The sequence below is a fragment of the Saccopteryx bilineata genome, chromosome X (genome assembly GCF_036850765.1).
Source record: "Saccopteryx bilineata isolate mSacBil1 chromosome X, mSacBil1_pri_phased_curated, whole genome shotgun sequence".
In the NCBI taxonomy this organism is placed as follows: Eukaryota; Metazoa; Chordata; class Mammalia; order Chiroptera; family Emballonuridae; genus Saccopteryx; species Saccopteryx bilineata.
Genome location: NC_089502.1, coordinates 69,234,389 through 69,256,184, shown reverse-complemented (window position 1 = coordinate 69,256,184; position 21,796 = coordinate 69,234,389). Strand labels below are relative to the sequence as shown.

At 37.5% G+C, this 21,796-nt stretch overlaps 1 protein-coding gene across 1 annotated transcript in view; it reads right to left on the bottom strand.

Moving 5' to 3' along the window:
* Positions 1–2,242: 2,242 nt before the first annotated feature.
* LOC136317589 (fibronectin type III domain containing protein 3C1-like) overlaps positions 2,243–21,796 on the bottom strand; it is an 81,412-nt gene continuing 61,858 nt past the window's right edge. Inside the window, exons 21-25 of the mRNA XM_066250423.1 lie at positions 6,349–6,623; positions 5,813–6,025; positions 4,847–5,013; positions 3,279–3,400; positions 2,243–2,791 (exon numbers count right to left, since the gene is read on the bottom strand). Coding sequence (XP_066106520.1) covers positions 2,462–2,791; positions 3,279–3,400; positions 4,847–5,013; positions 5,813–6,025; positions 6,349–6,623 — 1,107 coding nt within the window. The 3' untranslated portion in view covers positions 2,243–2,461. The remainder of the gene's footprint in view (positions 2,792–3,278; positions 3,401–4,846; positions 5,014–5,812; positions 6,026–6,348; positions 6,624–21,796) is intronic.

Sequence of the window (21,796 nt, the reverse complement as noted above, 5' to 3'; positions counted from 1 at the left end):
GTATACATTGTCATAATTTAAAAAATGATTTTTTTTTTTATTTTTCTGAAGTGAGAAGCAGGGAGGCAGAGACAGACTCCCACATATGCTGGACCCGGATCTACCCAGCATGCCCACCAGGGGGCAATACTCTGCCCATCTGGGGAGTTGCTCTGTTGCAACTGGAGCCATTCTAGCACCTGAGGAGGAGGCCATGGAGCCATCCTCAGTGCCCGGATAGCTTTGCTCCAATGGAACCTTGGCTGGGGAGGGGAAGAGAGAGATAACGAGAAAGGAGAGGGAGAAGGGTGGAGAAACAAATGGGCACTTTTCCTGTGTGCCCTGGCTGGAAATTGAACCCGAGACTTTTACATTCTGGGCTGACGCTCTACCACTGAGCAAACTGGCCAGGGCTTGATATTAAATTCAGAACATTTAAGGGATTCTTTATAATTGTATGATGTTCAATGGAATAACCTTATTCAGTGCATCATTTTGTCTTGCATTAATAATTTATGTCCCATATTTATATTTAAAATTCACATAAAAATAGAAGTTTAGAAAATTTGCCAATACTTGTTTCTTTACCTAATTTTTTCAATCACTACCATAAACTTAGGTACATTTGACTCCATGGTGAAAAAGAAATCTAACATTTTGACCTACCAATAAAAGTAACACACACACACACACACACACACATACACACACATATATTTTTTGAGAATGAAATGTTTCCCATTAGAATGGATTTCAAACAAGTTCTCTACACAGTGGCATACTAGGGGATGTATTTTGCTATAATTGTTACCTGCTTGGCATAGATAGCCCATAGAGTTTGTGTTTGAATAGCCTACTAGATAGACCTCCACCTTCTTCCTGCAAAGCATCAATAACTGAATTCTGGAAGCACATATCTGTTTTATTTTATTTTGGTGTGACAGAAACAGAAAGAGATATAGAGGGACAGATAAGGACAGACAGGAAAGATGAGAAATATCAACTCTTTGTTGCAGCATCTTAGCTGTTTTTTGATTGCTTTCTCATATGTGCCTTGACTGGGGAGGTATAGTAGAACAAACAACCCCTTGCTCAAGCCAGTGCCTTGGATTTCAAGCCAGCAAGCATGGGATCATATTGATGATCCCACTCAAGCCAGTTACCCCCCACACTCAAGCTGGTGAGCCTGTGCTCAAGTTGGCAGCCTCATGGCTTCAAATCTGGGTCCTCAACGTCTGAGGCAGACAGTCTATCCACTGTGCCACTGCCTGGTCAGGCCCTAAATATTTTCAATAAAGATAAGATTTTCAATAAAGACAGCCTTTTGGAGTGAGAAATAGCTTCCTTGTAAGGTTGCTAAAACCTTTCCTGGTGGATGGGTTATGTGAATAAAGAAGAGATTCTTCATTTGTAACTAGAAATGGATATGAAGTCATCACTTTTGAGAAGAAATCATTTTCATATGCATGTAAAGGTGAATCATTGTATGTGTAATGTTTAATCATTCTAGGTAGAGGTTAATCAACACTGGGTATATTTTAAATAGTTTAGAATGGTATGACTCCCCACACCCCTACTTCTACTTCCCACTATTAAAGCAATCAAAGCATAAGCCAAACAGCTGCATGTTACTTTAAAAAATTACAGTACAGCCTGACCAGGCGGTGGCGCAGTGGATAGAGCATCGGACTGGGATGTGGAAGGACCTAGGTTCGAGACCCTGGGGTTGCCAGCTTGAGCACGGGCTCATCTGGCTTGAGCAAAAAGCTCACTAGCATGGACCCAAGGTCACTGACTCGAGCGGGGTGTTACTCAGTCTGCTGAAGGCCCACGGTCATGGCACATATGAGAAAGCAATTAATGAACAACTATGGTGTTGCAATGAAAAACTGATGATTGATGCTTCTCATCTCTCTCCGTTCCTGTCTGTCTGTCCCTATCTATCCTTCTATCTGACTCTCTCTGTCCCTGTAAAAAAATTAAAAATAAAAAAAATAAAAAAAATTACAGTACAGAAGGTTGGTAGATATATTTTATTTCATATAAATGTAAATTCACATGTAGAACTGATTTCCCCACTTTGTTCTAAATAAAATCCCAAAATATGGTTATTCTCATAGTTCTAGAAAGTTTAAAAAATATTCATTTGAAAAATTAAGGCAGGGAATAGTTTTCCTGAGAGGTTTTAGGTAATTTTACATAATAGTGAAAGTGTTTTTTCTTTTCTTTCTAAAATTCTCAAATTTAAAATATACCTATTTTCTAAAAAAAAAAAAAACCACAAAATCTCTTCTACTGGCACAATGAATTTCGTGAATGTAAAGCAGTTCTTTTGCTATCAAGTAAATGTAAGGATTTCTACCAAATGAAATCCTTCTTACTGATTTACTTCTCAGTAAGAACTGAAATGTATCTAGCAATTTCTATATTTGATGTAGTTGTTTTAGAACTTCCTAAGATGACAAATATCCATAAATACAGATTAGTTTATCAGGAAGTATTGAATTGTGACAGCACACAGAATGGCAACTAGTGCAAATCCTATCATAAGGATTAGAACAAATGTATCATTGCTCATCTCTATCATGGGCTTTTCTTTGCTAGGGCAACTTCTCCCCTTTCTTCCACCACCTTTGCCAGTCCCTGGTTGTTGCTTTTGAGTTGAGAAAAGAGCACTGGGGCTATATGATCCCCAGATCTGTTGTAACCCAGCAGAATTCTGATATTGGCGTCCGGCACAGACCTTGAAGCGATAATGTGAATTTGTAAGAAAGTTGGAAAAGAAGAATGAAGTGTCTGGTCCCTTGTAAATCTAATGGGAAGAAAATAAAAATGAAAATTATATTTTATTACCAAAAAAATAGCATAGTGTGGTTTTTTGATAGCAGGAAAAATATGAATTAATCCATTCATTTCATGAATATGTTCACACAAAAAATAAAAGTTTACTTTTATAGTCTCTAATGTCCTGAGATGATCCAGTACTGATTAGGTAATTTTGTTCATTGTAGGAAATAACAAAGACTTATAATTGTTAAAATTTAATTGCATTTGGTTTGCAATGAGTTGTGCATGTGGTCAGTGGAATCTAGAAATACCAAATCATTGAATATAATAGTAAGTTAATTAAATAAATAAATTGTTCCATAATAAATATTAAGTACATAAAACTTTAGGGAACAGATATGACTTCTGGATAGAATTTAGTTATTTTAAACATCCTATAAGTATATAAATACTCAATACCCAGCAGGATATAAAAGCATAACATTTTAAAGACTAAAATTGCAAAAATTTACCAGGACAGTTTCTTTCTCACTGATGAGTTGAAGATTGTAAATAATGGGATCTCCTTTTATTGGCTCCAAAGATTCCCATTTGACTTCACAAATACTGCTATTCACTTGATGTAATTTCGGTGCTATAAAAAGAGAATTTCAGTTTAGAGGGTTCCATTTTTTCCTAGATGATCTTGAACATATTGAAATATCTCGTATAATTTTCCATGGCCATTAAATTACAGTCCATGTAGGTTTAATTTAAGAAATATATAGTTATAGTTCTTACAGTAAAGCCTTTGCTATATACCATCAGGCATCTTAAGGATTGTAATAAAATAATTTTTTTTAACTGATGAGAGAGAGAGAGAGAGAGATGAGAAGCATCAACTTCATAGTTGCTTCACTTTAGTTGTTCATTGATTGCTTCTCATCCTTGAGGGTTTCAAGTTGAGTCAGTGACCCCTTACTCAATCCAGCAGCCTTGGGCTCAAGCCAGCAACCTTGGGATCATGTTGATGATCCTGCGCTCAAGCCAACAACCTCATGTTCAAACTGGCAAGGCCATGCTCAAGCTGGCGACCTTGGGGTTTCAAAAAGGGAACCTTAATGTCCCAGGTTGAAGCTAGATCTATCCATTGTGCCATCAACCAGTCAGGCTGTTAACAAAATTTTTAGAATCATTTTTGTTTATCTAGTAAGATTTTATTACAACTTTTATTATTATTGTTTAATCCCTACTGGTATAATCTCTTGCATTGTGTTTATATGGTGCACCATATGTTTGGAAGCATTTCTATATTCATTTATTAATTAAATTTATATTAATTAATTAAAATCCTATTTTATTTTAGGATTACAGCAACTGTGTGGATGAAGTAGTCTAAGATATTTATTTAATGTTATTAATCTCTCTACATTTCAGGAAAATGGGGCATAAATATGTAGGAAGAGAACAAGGCATTATTGTGGTTTGTCATGCTTAATTCTAATGTGTTACAGTTAACTTTACCTGAAAACAAATGGTTTTAAAATAGTGATTGAATTCATATAGATGGACAGGAACAACTGAATTTCTTATTTGGGAAGAAAAAATTCTCAGAACTCAAGCTTTCATGACTGTAAATTGGTTTCATTATATATTACAAACAAGTTTATTTTACTGTTCAAATAAGGAGAAAAAATTCAGAGTTTCAAAAATTACCAAATATGAGACTACAAATTTATATTCAATATATGTCAAGTACCAAGATTACAGTCTTATTTTTTCAGCATTAATTAGTATAATCACACCTCTCAGTTGATGAGTTTTGTGTACATTTGAGAAAATATGAGATATAGCAAGGAAAGAATATCATGAAAAAGTGGAATGAGAACTGCAATGGAAATAAGGAGCCTAGAAAGATATTTTAAAGAATAATATGATTCTGGGAGTCTCATTAATTCTACATTGTCCTTTGAATCCTTAATTGTTTATTTTTGTATCATATCGTTGAATATGTTTAAGAAATTTTACTGTGGAACTTTATATTTGTGCTGTTGGAACTCAATTTAATGTAATCTTTATTGCCATAGTTTGTAACACTTACCTTTAAGTGTGGCTGGTGGTGTTTTGGTTGTAGTGAAAATATAGATATCAGACAATGGTCCCTCACCAGCTTCATTACATGCCTGGATTTTAAATTTGTATGGAGTATATTCACTCAATCTTTGCACTCTGTGAGTCTGACGAGGTCCATGGTAAATGACAGAAAATCTGGGAGTGGAAGTACAGAAGGGAAAAGTAGTATTATTAATCAGCAGTCATATAGATACAAATAACTCTATATAACTGACTTAAAAATGGTTATAAAACCTCAGTAAGGCCAGATTGGTAAAACACAAAAGAAAAAAAAAATCAGGTTTTAAATATCATAATGGCAAGGTGCTAACTTTCATATTTCTTGGTAACTTCTATTCCTTGGTATTAATGTATGGTGTAAGAGGGAAGAAGTCTTTTGAAAGACGCAAAAATAGAGAGCTAAATTATCAGTAGGAATTGAAGAACGTATATCTAACATGATAATGGGCTGCTTTCACATGTATTAGTTCATTGAAACCACTTCGATTATAAGATTAAAAGGTATTGTTTTGTATTTTTTTTCTAAAGTGAGAAGCGTGAAGGCAGAGAGACAGATCCCCACATGTGCCTGACTGGGATCCACCAGGCATGCCCGCTAGGGGGCAATGCTCTGCCCATCTGAAGCGTCGCTCCATTGAAACTAGAGCCATTTTAGCACCTCAAGTGGATGCCATGGAGCCATCCTCAGCACCTGGCCAACTTTGCTCCAATGGAACCTTGGCTGTGGAAGGGGAAGAGAGAGACAGAGAGAAAGAAGAGAGGGAAGGGTGGAGAAGCAGATGGGTGCCTCTCTTGTGTGCCATGGCCGTGAATTGAACCTGGGACTTCCACACACCAGGCCGATGCTCTACCACTAAGCCAACTGGTCAGGGCCTAAAAGGTATTTTGTAAACATTTTTATTAGACTACATGTTAAATAATGAAAATAGTTTACCTCCCAGATTGATCTTCCATTAATAAGTTGTAGCTTACAAGGTTTGAAAGTAACCCTTTGCTTGAAGAGTTACCCCACTTCAATTTGAGGCTCTGGTGCCCACAGACCACACAGTCAAGATGTGGAGGCTCAGGTGGAAGTGGCTTGGTTTTGGTTCTTATTGATTGGCTAAAAGGGCTTAGTCCACAGTGATTGATAGCTTGAATTCTGATTCTAGAGGTGAGGAGGAAATAATTAAACTATATTAATTTCTATTTAGAAAAGAAAATAAATTTATTTAAGCTAAGCCCCTTGTAAGCCTATGTAGAATATTGACATATTACACTAATTATTAGAGACAAAAATCTTCAATTTGCATACTCACTATTGACAATTCTTTATGAGGAGAAACTGGCTCTCAGTAATGCTATTTTTTTTAAACATCAAAACTCTCTTTCAAAAGAAATATATAGAATATATGAAAAATACAAATGTAGATTCATTCAGAATTCTCAAAAAGCTTCCCACCTACCCAAAATAAGATACAAGCAACTTACTTGTATGTGGTATCAGCCTGGAGATTTTTCAGAAGACATTCAGTTACTTTACCAACAGTCAACATTTTTTTGTCTCCGTAGTCAATGTTATACCCAGTGATTGGAGAGCCATGGCAGTCTGGTTCCTTCCATTGAATAGCAATGCACGATGAGGCCAATTTAGCAGAAACTTTGTGTTTAACTTCATGTATCATTGGTACTATCGCTGGTACAGTTGCTGGTGTGGTTACCCTGCCAGTTCCTCCAAACATTCCAACTCCAACTATATTTACAGCCTGAAACAGTATACCATATTAGAGATTCATTATCACCTTGTTTTTGTGCAGAAACCATTGTGTTGCAAAAAAAAATTCTTTTAAAAATTTTCCCTAATGGCTAATGATATGGAAGATCTTTTCATGTGCTTATTTGCCATCTGTATGTATTATTCTGTGAGTTGTCTGTTCATATCTTTTGCCCATTTTTTAAACTGGGTTGTTTGAATTTTTAACTGTTGAGTTTTGAGGGTTCTTTATATATTTTAGATATTAGTAGTTTGTCAGATATGTGTTCTATAAAGATTCTTTCTCAGTCCATAGCTGTCTTTTCGTTCTCTCCACAAGGTCTCATGGAGAGTAAAAGCTTTAAAATTTAGGGAGGTCAAATTATCAATTTTTCGTTTTATGGCTTGTACTTTTGGTAACAAGTTAAGAATTCTTTGCTTAGCCTAGATTCTGAAGATTTTCTCCTGCAATATTTTTAAATAAAAGTTCTATGTTTTAGCCCAACCTGTGGTGGCACATTGGATAAAGCATGGACCTGGAATGCTGAGGTTGCCAGTTCAAAACCCTGGGCTTGCCCTGTCAAGGCACAAATGGGAGTTAATGCTTCCTGCTCCCTTCCCTCCTCTCTCTCTAAAAATGAATAAATAAAATCTAAAAAAAAAGTTTTGTTTTAATTTTCAGTTTTCTATGGTCTATTTTGAGTTAATTTTTGTATAAGGTATGAAGCTTAAGTCAATTTAAATTTTTTTTAGAGTCTTTTTTTTTTATTTTATTTATTTATTTTAGAGAAGGGGGGAGAGAGGGAGGGGAGGAGCAGGAAGCTTCAACTCCCATATGTGCCTTGACTGGGCAAGCCCAGGGTTTCGAACCGGCGATCTCAGTGTTCCAGGTCAACGCTTCATCCACGGCGCCACCACAGGTCAGGCCAATTTAAAATTTTTTGATTTTAGATATCCAGTTTCTCCAGCATCATTTGTTTAAAAGGAGATCAGCAACTCATTTGTATCATGTTAAAAATTAGTTGAACATATTTCTGTGGGTTGATTTCTGGTTTCTTTATTCTTTTTTTGGGGGGGTTATATGTTTGTCCTCCATCAGTATTACTGTCTTTTTTGGGGGGGGTATTTTTCTGAAGTTAGAAGTGGGAAGGCAGAGAGAAAGGCTCCCGCATGCGCCCGACGGGGATCCACCTGGCATGCCTACCAGGGGGCGATGCTCTGCCCATCTGGGGCGTTGCTCCGTTGTGACTGGAGCCATTCTAGCACCTGAGGTGGAGACCACAGAGCCATCCTCAGTACCTGGGCCAACTTTGCTCCAATGGATGGAACCTTGGCTGTGTAAGGGGAAGAGATAGAGAAAGGACAAGGGAATGGGTGGAGGAGATGGGCGTTTCTCCTGTTTGCCCTGGTCGGGAATCGAACCAAAGACTTCCACACGCCGGGCCGATGCTCTACCTTTGGGCCAACCAGCCAGAACCATTACTACACTGTCTTGATTAGTGTAGTTATAAAGTAAGCTTTAACATTAGGTAGAGTGATTTTTTTCACTTTATTTTTGTTTCAATATTTATTAAGTCTATTCTAGGTCCTGTGATAATTCAAAGAAATTTTAGAATTAGATGTATGTTAAGTGATATGATCATATGGTTTTCTTTTCCAGTTTGTACAGTAGATTACATTGGTTGAGTTTCTAATTTTGAACCAGGCTTGCATACCTAAAATAAATCCCACTTGGTCATGATGTAGAATTCTTTTTTTTACAATGCTGGATTGTACATGCCAATATTTTATTGTGCATTATTTTTGCATCTAAATTAATGATTTATTTGTTTGAAGTTTTCTTTTATACTATCTTTGATTTAGGTTTTAGGATATTACTGTCTTCATAAAATGAAATGGAAGCTCTCTCATCCTCTATTTTGATTAAGAGATTATTTAAAATTGTGTTAAGTTTTCTTTAAATGCTTTGTGGAATTCTCTAAGTGAAACTATTTCAGGGTTTTTAATTTATTATTTCAATTTATTTGATGACTATGGAGCTATTCAGATGGTTCATTTTATCTTGGCTGAGTTGTAGTAGTTTGTAGTTTTGAGGTATGGGTCCATTTCTAATGTATTATTGCATTTATGAGTACACAGTTGTTTATAGTGTTTCCTTATTATCCTCTTAATGATTGAATACTCTATAGTGATATCCTGTTTTGTTCCTGAAATTTATAATTTGTATGAGCTTTTTAAAAATCTTTGCCAGTATTTCAAGTAGTTTATCAATTTTGTTGATTTTGTTCAAAGACCAGCTTTTTCGTTTCTTTGATTTTCTTTACTGTTCTGTTTTCAATTAATTGATTTCTACTTACACTTTTTTATTTCTTTCTGCTTGTTCTGGGTTCATTTTGCTCTTATATCTACTAATTAGGCAGAAGCATAAGTTATTGATTTGAGTCCCCCTTTTTTGTAATGTAAGTATATAGTGCTATAAATTTCTCTTGGTACTGCTTTAGGTAAATCCCACCTATTTTAAAAACTTTTAATTAATTAATTAATTTTTAATATTTAAAAAATGTATTCACTTTAAAGAGAAGGGAGAGAGAAGAGAGAGGAGGGGAGGAGCAAGAAGCATCAACTCCCATATATGCCTTGACCAGGCAAGCCTGGGGTTTGGAACCAGTGACCTCAGCATTCCAGGTCCATGCTTTACTGACCACACCACCACAGGTCTGGCTGAATCCTACCTATATTTATTCAGTTCTATGTATTTAAAATATTTTTCTTTGATACTTCCTTTTTGACCTAGATTATTTAAAAGTGCAGTTTAATTTCTGCCTGTTTCCACATATATTCTTGTAATCTTTTAGTTTGATTCTGTATGATTTCAATTTTTTTTGCATTTGTTGAGGTTTGCACTATGGCCCAGGATATGCCTTATTTGGATGTAAGTGCTGTGTATAGATGCTTGAAAAGAATATATAATCTGCTGTTGTCAGGTGTTATATTAAAATAATGGTATTAGATCTTGTTGATTGATTGTTGTTCAGTTGTTAAATATCCTTGATCATTTTCTGTATAGTAATTTTATCGGTTGCTGAGAGGGGTGTTGAAATCCCCAAGTAAAAATGTGGATTTATTTTTCCTTTCTGCTGTATAAGTCTATGCTTCATATATTCTAAGGCTATGCTGATCGGTGAGTCACATTTAAGCTGCTGGCTTGACTTGAGATGGTGCAGTGGATAATGCTGAGGTCACCAGTTTGAGACCCCAGGCTTGCCCAGTCAAGGCACATATGGGAAGCAACTGCAAATTGATGCTTTCTGCTTCTCTCTCCCCACTTGTTTTTATTTTTTCTCTCTAAAATCCATAAGTAAAATCTAAAAAAAAAAAAAAAAAAAAGAGAGAGATGCTTAGGTGTCTTGGTTCTTTTATCATTATGTAATGTTTGTTCCTCTTTGTCTTTAGTGATTTCTTGGTTTTAAATTCTACATATATGTAGCCATTCTTGCTTTTTGGTTTTATTAATGCGTGGTATATCTTTTCCCCATCCTTTTACTTCTAACTTTCCTATGTTATTTTATTTGAAGTAATTTTCTTGTAGACAGACAGATTCATTCTATTATATTTTTGATCCATTCTTTTATTTGTCTTTTTTTATTTATATTTTTTTCTTTTTTTAAAAATTTTATTTATTCATTTTTATTATTAGAGAGAGAGAGAGAGAGAGAGATAAAGAGAGAGAGAGGAAAGAGATAGAGAGAACAGAGGAGGAGCAGGAAGCATCAACTCCCATATGTGCCTTGACCGGGTAAGCCCGGGGTTTCGAACCGGCGACCTCAGGGTTCCAGGTCAACGCTTTACCCACTGCGCCACCACAGGTCAGGCTTATTTATATTTTTTACATTTTATTTATTCATATTTTTTTAGAGAGAGGAGACACAGAGAGAGAAAGAGATAGAGAGAGGAAAGAGACAGAAAGAACAGAGGGAGGAGCAGGAAGCATCAACTCCCATATGTGCCTTGACCAGGCAAGCCTGGGGTTTCAAACTGGCGACCTCAGCGTTCCAGGTCGACACTTTTACCCACTGCGCCACCACAGATCAGGCTATTTTTATCTTTTTTTTTTTTTAATACAGATAGAGAGAGTCAAAGAAAGGGACAGATAGGAACAGACAGGAAGGGAGAGAGATGAGAAGCATCAATTCTTCATTGCAGCACCTTAGTTGTTCATTGATTGCTTTCTCATGTGCCTTGACCAGGGGGCTACAGCAGAGTGAGTGATCCCTTTCTCAAGCCAGAGACCTTAGGCTCAAGCCAGTGACCCCACGCTCAAGCTGGTGAGCCTGTGCTCAAGCTGGATTAGCCCACACTCAAGCTGGCAACCTTGGGGTTTCAAACCTGGGTCTCCCGCATCCCATTCCGATGCTCTTTCCATTGTGCCACCAGCTGGTCAGGCTTATCTTTGTCTTTTAATTAGTATATTTAATATTTTAATTAGTATATTTAGGCCATTTTACATTTAAGGTAAAATAGTTGATATGCTAGGGATTATGTCTGCCCTTCCATTTCTCCCCATTTCTTCTGTTTCTTTCTCTTCCATTTCTAATCTGGCAATGATGACCTCATCCCCAAAAGACACCTCCCCATAGGCTGAGGATAATTTATTGCATGTGTGTCTCTGGCCCCAGCAGTTTCCTTCCTGGCAAGGTCTGAGGGCATGGACCTGTGAAATTAAGGCCTGGACAACAAAGGCTACGTCCCCTTTCCCTGGTCACTGCTGGGGTCTCCTGCTATATCTCTTCTGGCTCATTTCTTACCTTTCTGTGGTATACTTTGAATACTTTTTGGGAAACTAATTTGATTGGATTTATTTATATTAATCATATTGCTTCATATAGTTTTATTAGTTGTTTCCCAGGTATTAAAATATATATATATGTGTGTGTGTGTGTATCCCTTTTATTATACTTTACTGTTATTGATAGTTTACCACTCTGAGTGAAATCTAGATACTTTACTTCAATGTAGGTAACTTTACTTATCCCATTTAAAAAAGGATTATCTTAAGTACAAGGCTCACAAAAATTAAGGGATATTTTATAGCTTTGTATTTATTTTGAAATATCCCCTAATTTTTGTGAGCCATATATTTCCTCTCTATATATTGAACACCATATTAGATGGTGTTATAATTTTTACATCAATCATCAAATACATTTTAATAACCTATAAAAAGATAGTCTGTTATATATTTATGCCTATTTTTACCCATTCTAATTTATTTTATTTTTATAGCTTTACTGAGGTATAAATGACAAATAAAATTCTCAGATATTTTTAAAAAAGTAAACTGTGGTGATTTTATATAAATCTACATTACCACCAGCTAGTGAATTAACACAACCATAACCTCACATATTTTTTTTTCTTTTTGGAGAGAACATTTACATTTCTCTATCTTAGCAAATTTCTATTATGTAATAGCTACATTTTTTTTTTTTTTTTACAGAGACAGAGAGTCAGAGAGAGGGATAGATAGGGACAGACAGGAATAGAGAGAGATGAGAAGCATCAATCATCAGTTTTTTGTTGCGACACCTTAGTTGTTCATTGATTGCTTTCTCATATGTGTCTTGACCGCGGGCCTTCAGCAGACCGAGTAGCCCCTTGCTCAAGCCAGCGACCTTGGGTCCAAGCTGGCGAGCTTTGCCCAAACCAGATAAACCCACACTGAGGCTGGAGACCTCGGGGTCTCGAACCTGGGTCCTCCGCATCCCAGTCTGACGCTCTATCCACTGCGCAACTGCCTGGTCAGGCTATAATAGCCACATTTTACATTAGATCTTCAGAACTTATTAATCTTATAGCTACAATTTTGTGCCCTTTTACCAATCTCTCCTTATGTCCCCCACCACCAGGTCCTGACAATCAATTTTCTACAATCTGTTTTTAGGAGTTTGACTTTTTTTAAAAAAAAGATACTACAAATAAATATTTGTCTCTCTGTCTGGATAGTTTCACTTAACATAGTGTTCTCAGGGTCAATCCATATTGTTGCAAATGCAGTATTTCCTTTCTCATGGCTGAATAAAACACATAGGTATTTTCACATCTTGCTTATTGTGAATAATTTTGCAATGAATGTGGAATGCAGATGTTTCTTCAATTTCCTGTTTTCATTTCCTTTGGATATATATCCAGAAGTGGGATTGCTAGATCATACAGAAGTTCTATTTTTAATTTTTTGAAGAGCCTCCATACTGTTTTCTATAGTGACTGCACCGACTTTTGTATTTCTACCAATAGTGCAAATTGGTTCCCGTTTCTCCTCATCCTTGACAACACTAGTTATCTCTTGTATCTTGGATGACAGCCATTCTAACAAGTGTGAGGTGATAACTCCTATGGTTTTGTTTATAGCTGTTGCAAAATGCTTTATTGTTTTTATTTGGTCCAAGGCATGGGAGAGAACTCCAAAGTAGTTAAAAGGCTGCCTAGTGGTTTTAGGGAGAGGCTCAGGAAGAAGCACAACATCAGGGATTGCAGAGGGGCCCCTCAAAAGCATTTGGGCTCCAAAAGCTCCCAGTTGTGCTCTAAGGTGAGCCTTTCAAAGCAATACTCACCTAGCCCAGCCTAGGGGCCAGCCATCCTGCAGTGGTTAGTCAGGATGTTGGCCACCTTCTTGATGAATTTCACCTCCTCATCTAGGAAGTGGCTTTTCAGGAAGTCAAAGAGATTGGGGTCTGTGTAGGCAGAACCTATGCAGATCCAAAAGGGTCTGGTTCAGGTTCTTCTCCATGACCACGGCAGCTTCCCTGGTGTTGGGAAAATAGCTGTGTTAGGCTTGCTTTCTTGTACTTTGTTTGATTAGTGGATGATCACGTATCAGCACAACATGTGTATAGTCTATGTAACGCATAGGGTGCTTGCGCTCAGGGCAGTGGATGGCAGATGGCCTGCCTGCTACTGTGAGTGGCCATTTTGCTGTTCATTTGCTTGAGAAGTGCTTTCCCCCGCCTCTCTGCTTGTTTGCCGTTGCAAGACTCTATTAAATGGGAATGGCTCACAGCTTTCTGGCTCCGTGGTTCCTCTACTGTCTGCCAGAATCCAGTGTGGACCTGCTTGGCCTCACCCACTGGCATTACACCTGGCATCCTGAGTTTTGCCTCACCCATCTGCATGTGCTTGGAGAGGGTGTGGCTGCCAGGTTGGTTTTACATTGTCAAGAGATGCTGGGTACCCTCCTGCTTCTTTTTGGACAATCTGTGGAAGCAGGCTCCCATGCCTTCCAGAGCTGCGTTATCTTGGATGAAATAGAAGACAAGAGGTACTGTACATGTAGGAGGCCCACCAATACAGGTTGACCAGGTGCTTGATGGTGACCCCACCTGGAGGGAATTATTCTGATGAATTTGGGAGCTCATGTTGCTTGTCGATAGGAGTTAAGCTCAAAAAAGTTTTGTGTGCTGATCTCAGAAGCTGAGGTGGTTCTGAAGGTGGTGACTGGACAAGAGTTTGGAGGGTGGCCAGAGGCTGGAAGAAGGTACAGTGTCCCTGGGTCTGTTCTGTTCAAATGCTGTTGAAACAAGACAGATCCGGGGTACTGCTGAGAGTCCTGCCAGTAACTCATGTGGTTTTGATTTGCATTTTCTTCAGAATTAGTGACGTTGAGCACCTTTTCATGTACCTGTTGACAATTTTTGTTTACTTTGGAAAACAAGTTTTCTACTCAATTTCTCTGCCCATTTAAAAATTGAGTTATTTGTTTTTTTGCTATTGAGTTGTATGAGTTACTTTGTGTATTTTGGATATTAATCCCTATTAGATATATTATTTGCAAATATTTTCTGCCACTTCACAGGTTGCCTTTGAATTTTTTTTATGGCTTCCCCTGCTGTGCTGAAGCTTTTTGATGTATTCCTACTGGTTTATTTTTGCATTTGTTTCCTTTGCTTTTGGTGTCAAATACAAAAAAAATCATTGCCAAGACTCTTGTTAAGGAGCTTACCACCTGTTTTCTCCTAGTAGTCTTATAGTTTCAAGTCTTATGTTCAAGTAATTAATTCCTTTTTGTGTATAAGATAGAGGTCCTATTTCATTCTTTTGCATGTGGCTGCCCAGTTTATCATTTAGAAAAGGGGATCCACTCTCCCCTTGTGTATTATTGGCTCTTCTGTCAAAAACAAATTGACCATATGTACATGGGTTTATTTCTGGGCACTCTATTCTGTTCTAGTCATTTATGTCTGTTTGTATACTAATACTATACAGTTTAGATAATTATACCTTTGTAATATAGTTTGAGATTAGGCAGTGCGATTCCTTCACTTTATTGTTTGTCAATATTGCCTTAGGTATTTTGCGGTTCCATATAAATTTTAGTATTATTTGTTCTATTTCTGTGAAAAACGCCTTTGGAATTTTGATAGGGATTGCACTGAATCTGTAGATTGCTTTGGGTAGTATGGACTTTTTTTTTTTTTACACAGACAAAGAGAGAGTCGGAGAGAGGGATAGACAGGGACAGACAGACAGGAATGGAGAGAGATGAGAAGCATCAATCATCAGTTTTTCATTGAGAGACCTTAGTTGTTCATTGATTGCTTTCTCATATGTGCCTTGACCACAGACCTTTAGCAGACTGAGTAACCCCTTGCTTGAGCCAGCAACCTTGGGTCCAAGTTGGTGAGCTTTGCTCAGCCAGATGAGCCTGCGCTCAAGCTGGTGACCTCAGGGTCTGGAACCTGGGTACTCTGCATACCAGTCCGACTCTCTATCCACTGCGCCACTGCCTGGTCAGGCTGGACATTTTAACAATATTAATTCTTCCAATCCATGATCATGAAACACCTATCCATTAATTTGTCTTTTCCTTAATTTCTTTTATCAATGTCTTATAATTTCAGTGTACAGACCTTTCATATCAGTTAAATTTATTTTATATGTAGGTATTTTATTCTTTTATGCAATTGTAAATGGGATCGTTTTCTTAATTTCTCTTTCTGATAGTATGTATTAGCATATAGAAACACAAATGATATTTTTATATTGATTTTATATTATGCAACTTTATTGAATTTAATGATTACTTTTAACAGTTTTTTTGGTGGAGTCTTTAGGATGGTCTCTATATAATAACATGTAACTAGAGGCAGTTTTACTTCTTCCTTTCTGTTTTCTTAAATTTGTTGAGACGACCACTTTTGTGCCCTAACATGTGGTCTATCCTAGAGAATGTACCATGAGCACTTGAAAAGAATGTATATTCTGCTGCTTTAGGGTGAAAGGCTCTGAAGATATCTATTAAATCGAGTTGATCTAGTGTGTCCTTTAAGTATGCTGTTTCTAACTTCATACTTTCTGATTGAATACCTTTTCTTTTTCTTGCCTCATTGATCTGGCTAGGACTTGTAGTAAGTACTTACGATGTTGAATACAAATGGTAAGAGTAGACATCCTTGTCTTGTTTCTGATTTTACCAGAAAAATCTTTTAGCTTTTCACAATTCAGTATATTAAATCTATACTTGTTATACGGTATGACATTTATTATATTGAGTTATGTTCCCTCTCTACACACTCTGTAGATTTAAAAAAAATTATTTATTTGTTTTAGAGAGAAGAGAGAGAGAGAGAAAAGGGGGAGGAGCAGAAAGCATCAACTTCCATATATGCCTTGACCAGGCAAGTCCAGGTTTTCGACTGGCGACCTCAACGTTCCCGGTCTACACTTTATCCACTGCACCACCACAGGCCAGGCTGAGAGTTTTTTTAAATCATGAATAAACATCAGATTTGGTCAAGAGTTTTTTCTACATCTATTGAAAGGATCATATGATTATTATTCTTTATTTTATTAATGTGGTGGATTACGCTGATTTGCAGATGTTGAACCTTCCTTGCAATCCTGTAGTAAATACCACTTGATCATGGTATATGATTCTTTAAATTCAGTTTGCTAACATTTTGTTGAGGATAAGAGAGATGAGAAGCATCAATTCTTTGTTGTGACTTCTTAGTTGTTCATTGATTGCTTTCTCACATGTGTCTTGACTGGGGGGGCTACAGCAGAGGGAGGTATCTCTTTCTCAAGCCAGCGGCGATCTTTAGGCTCAAGCCAGTGAACATAGGGTCATGTCAATTATTCCATGCTGAAGGTGGCAACCTCTGGGTTTTGAACCTGGCTGACTGTGTCCCAGTTGATGCTCTATGCACTGTGCTACTGCCTGGTCAGGTGGATTAATTCTTCTTTAAATGTTTGGTGCAATTCACTAGTGAAGTGGTCAGGTCCTGGACTTTGCTGGAAGGTTTTTGATTATGGATTTAATTTGCTATTCATTATTGGTCTGTTCTGATTTTCTATTTCTTTATGATTTAATCTGGTTATGTTTTATGTTTTTTAGGAATTTATCCATTTCTTCTACATTGTTCAACTTATTGGCATATAATTGTTCATAGTCTTTTATAACACTTTGAATTTCTGTGGTATCAGTGATAATCTTTAATTTTTTATTTGAGTCTTCATTCTTATTTTCTTGGTAAGTCTAGGTTTGAGTTTGTCTGTTTTTTATTTTTGTTTTATTGATCTCTTCTATTATTTTTATAATCTCTAATTTATTTCCACTGTGATCATTATCTCCTTTCTTTCAGAAACTTATTATTAGTTTATTTTGTTATTTCCATCCTTCTATTGGGCTTAGTTTGTTTTTATTTTTCTAATTCTTTGAGTTGTAAAGTTAAGTTGTTTACTTGGGCTCTTTTTTAATTGAAGGCATATATTACTATCAATTTCCCTCTTATAACTACTTCTGTTGCATTCTTTAAGTTTTAGTATGTTGTATTTCTATTTTAATTTGTTTAAAGATGTTCTTTGAATTTTCTTTGACTTTTTCTTTGACATTTTGGCTGTTCATTATCATGTTAATCTCCTTATATTTATGAGCTTTCCAGTTTTTTCTCTTGTAATTAGTGATAGGTTTGGACTTACTGCTGCCATTGTATTAATTGTTTTCTGGCTGCTTTAAAATTCTTTTGTTCCTTTCTTCCCTTGCTCTCATACTGTATGATTTGGTGGTTTTCTCTAGTTGTATTTTTAGAATCCTTTATTTTTATCTTTAGGGTGTCTGTTATAGGATTTTGCTTTGTGATTACTTTGAACTTTATTTAAAATACATTTATAATCTATTTAAAGCTGTTGGTAACTTAAGCTTGAATGTATACTTAAGGGTTGTATTTTTACTCTGCTCCTGTTTTATGTCTTTGATGTCATGATTTACATCTTTTTAACTTGGTATCCATTAAAGAATTGTTGTAATTTTGTATACTGTAATTTACAGTGATTTTTAGTAATTTTGTTTTTTAACATTCATACTAGATTTGTAAGTGACTTACCCACCAGCATTACATTAGAATATACCTGATTTAACTACTATATTTACCTTTACAAGTGAGATTTACACTTTCATGTTTTCCTGTTACAAATCAGTGTCCTTTCATTCAGCTTAAAGAAGTTTCTTTTGACATTTATTATAAGGACAGTCTAGTGTAATGAACTCCTTAAGTTTTTAACTTTATTTATTTGTTTTAATTAAGTGAGAGGATGGGATACAGAGAAACACTCTTCCACATGCACCCTGACTGAGATCCACCCAGCAACTCCTGACTGAGGCAGATGCTTGAATCATCAGAGCTATCCTCAAGGACTGAGGCTGATGCTTGGACTGACCGAGCTATCCTAAGTGCCTGGGCCAACTCTTGGTCTCTCCTTCAACTATGAAGAACAACTTTGCTGGGTAGAGTATTCCCGATTGGCAGTTCTTTTCTGTCAGCTTTTTGAACATATCTTTGTCCTGCAAAGTTTCTGTTGAAAAATTTGCTGATAGTCATGAGGAGGGAGGGGGTTCTCTTGTATGCAAAAAGTTTTTCTGTTCCTGCTTTAAGATTCTTTTCTTGTCTTTATAGAATTTAATTCTGTCCTCTTTTAGTATTATCCTTTTTATTAAATGTATTGGGGCAACATTAGTTAATAAGATTATATTGGTTTTCCCTGACCAAGTGGTGATGCAGTGGATGGGGTGTTGACCTGGGAAGCTGAGGACCTAGGTTTGAAACCCTAAGGTTGCCTACTTGAGTGCAGGCTCACCAGCTTGAGCATGAGGTCATCGATTTCTTTATAGGATCATAGAAATGACCCCAAGGTCACTGGCTTGAGCCCAAAGGTCACTCGCTTCAGTAAGGGGTCACTGGCTCAGCTGGCCCTGGCTGGTTGGCTCAGTGGTAGAGCATTAACCCTGTGTGAGGAAGTTCCAGGTTCGATTCCCGGTCAGGGCAAACCGAAGAAGCAACCATATATCTGATTTTCTATCTTTCCCCCTCCCCTTCTCTCTCTCTCTTTCACTCCTGCAGCCATGGCTTGATTGATTTGAGTATGTTGGCCCCAGGCACTGATAGCACCATGGAGCCCGTGACTCAGGTGCTAAAATAAGCTCAGTTGTGAGCATAGCCCCAGATGGGCAGAGCATTGTCCCCAGATGGGGGTCACCAGGTAGATCCTTGTTGGGGCACATGCAGGAGTCTGTCTTTCTATATCCCCCCCTCACTTAAATACAAAAAAAGTTTTAAGTGCCACAACTATAAGTTGATGCTTCTCATCTCTTCTCTCTCCCTCCCTATCTGTCTCTCTCTCACACAAAAAAGATTATATAGGTTTCAAGTGTATACTTATATGATGCAAGATCTCTATATTACATTGTGGACCCACCACTCAAAGTCAGATTATCTTCTGCTGCTATATATTTGACCTCCTTTATCTTTTCCTATTCCCCCACCTTACTTCTCTTTGGTAACCACCATACTGTTGTCTGTGTCTGATTTTTTTTTTTTTTACAGAGACAGAGAGTCAGAGAGAGGGATAGATACGGACAGACAGACAGGAATGGAGAGAGATGAGAAGCATCAATCATTAGTTTTTTGTTGTGACACCTTAGTTGTTCATTGATTGTTTTCTCATATGTGCCTTGACCATGGGCCTTCAGCAGACCGAGTAACCCTTGCTCGAGCCAGCGACCTTGGGTCCAAGCTGGTGAGCTTTGCTTAAACCAGATGAGTCCGCACTCAAGCTGGGGACCTCGGGGTCTTGAACCTGGGTCCTCCGCATCCCAGTCCGATGCTCTATCCACTGCGCCACCACCTGATCAGGCTGTGTCTGAGTTTTTATTTGTTTCAATTTTTCTTTTTGTGACAGAGACAGAGAGGGACAGATAGGAACAGACAAACAGGAAGGAAGAGAGATGAGAAGTGTCCATTCTTTGTTGCAGCACCTTAGTTGTTCATTGACTGCTTTCTCATATGTGCCTTAACTGGGGGGCTACTGCAGATAGAGTGACCCCTGCTCAAGCCAGTGAACTTGGGCTCAAGCTGGTGAGCCTTGCTCAAACCAGATGAGCCCATGTTCAAGCTGCTGACCCTGGGGTTTCAAACATGGGTCTATTGTGTCCCAGTTCTACGCTCTAACCACTGTGCAACCACCTGGTCAGGCCATTTTCTTCACTTGTTGCTTTCAGTTTTATATCCCCCATGACTGAAATCATATGGTTCTTAATTTTTTCTGTTGGACTTATTTCACTTAGCATGATATGCTCAAGGTCCATTCATTTTGTTGCAAATGGCAGTATTTCATTGTTTCTTATGGCTGAGAATTATTCCATTGTATACAGGTAAACATTTTCTTTATCCAGTTATCTCTCAAAAGACGCTTCTATTGTTTCCATATCTTGGCCTCTATGAATAATGCTGCAATGAACACAAGGGTGCACATATCTATGTAAATGTTTTAAAAAATTTTTGGGAAGAGACCCAGTAGAGGGGTTGCTGGGTCGTATGGTAACTCTATTCTTAATTTTTTTTTTTTTTTGTATTTTTCTGAAGCTGGAAACGGGGAGAGACAGTCAGACAGACTCCCGCATGCGCCCGACCGGGATCCACCCGGCACGCCCACCAGGGGCGATGCTCTGCCCCTCCAGGGCGTCGCTCTGCAGCGACCAGAGCCACTCTAGCGCCTGGGGCAGAGGCCAAGGAGCCATCCCCAGAGCCCGGGCCATCTTTGCTCCAATGGAGCCTTGGCTGCGGGAGGGGAAGAGAGAGACAGAGAGGAAGGAAGGGGTGGGGGTGGAGAAGCAAATGGGCGCTTCTCCTATGTGCCCTGGCCGGGAATCGAACCCGGGTCCCCCGCATGCCAGGCCGACGCTCTACCGCTGAGCCAACCGGCCAGGGCCTATTCTTAATTTTTTGAGAAACTGCCACTCTGTTCTCCATAGTGGCTCTACCATTTTACATTCCCACCAGCAGTATATGAGGTTTCCTTTTCCTCCACAACTTCTGCAACACTTATTACTTGTCTTATTGATAATAGCCATTTTACCAGGTGTGAAGTGGTATCTCAATGTACTTTTGATGTGTATTTCCCTGAGAGCTACTGAAGTTGAGCATCTTTTCATAAATCTGTTGTCCATTTGTATGTCTGCTTCCGATTAAGTGTCTGTTCAGGTCCTTTGCCCAGTTTTTAATTGGACTTTTGGTTTTCTGGTGTTGAGTTGTACAAGTTTTTTTTTTTTTTTTTTAGTTGTAAGAGTTTTTATAAATTTTAGATATTAACCCCTTATCAGACGTATCACTGGCAAATACATTATCCTATTAGTGGATTGTCTTTTCATTTTCTTGATGGTTTCTTTGTGTGCAAAAACTTTTTAGTTTTGATGTAGTCACAACTGTTTTATTTTTTTGTTTGTTTCCCTTGCTTGGGGTAATATATCTGAAAAAATGCTGCTATGAGGTCTGAGATTTTACTGCTTATGTTTTCTTCTAAGATTTTTATGGTATTGAGTCTTAAATTTTAGTCTTTAGCCATTTTTAGTTTATTTTTTTGTATAATGAAGTGGTCTACTTTCACATTTTTGTATGTATCTGTCTAATTTTCCTAATATCATTTATTGAATAGACTATTTTACCCCACTGTATGTTTTTCTCTCTTTTGTCAAGTATTAATTGACTATAAATGTGTGGGTTTATTTTGGGGGTCTCTATTTTGTTCCATTGAGCAATATGTCTACTTTTATGCATGTACCATGCATGTTTTGATTGTGCTGTTTTGATTACTATGGCCTTATATTATAATTCTATATCAAGTAGTGTGATTCCTTCA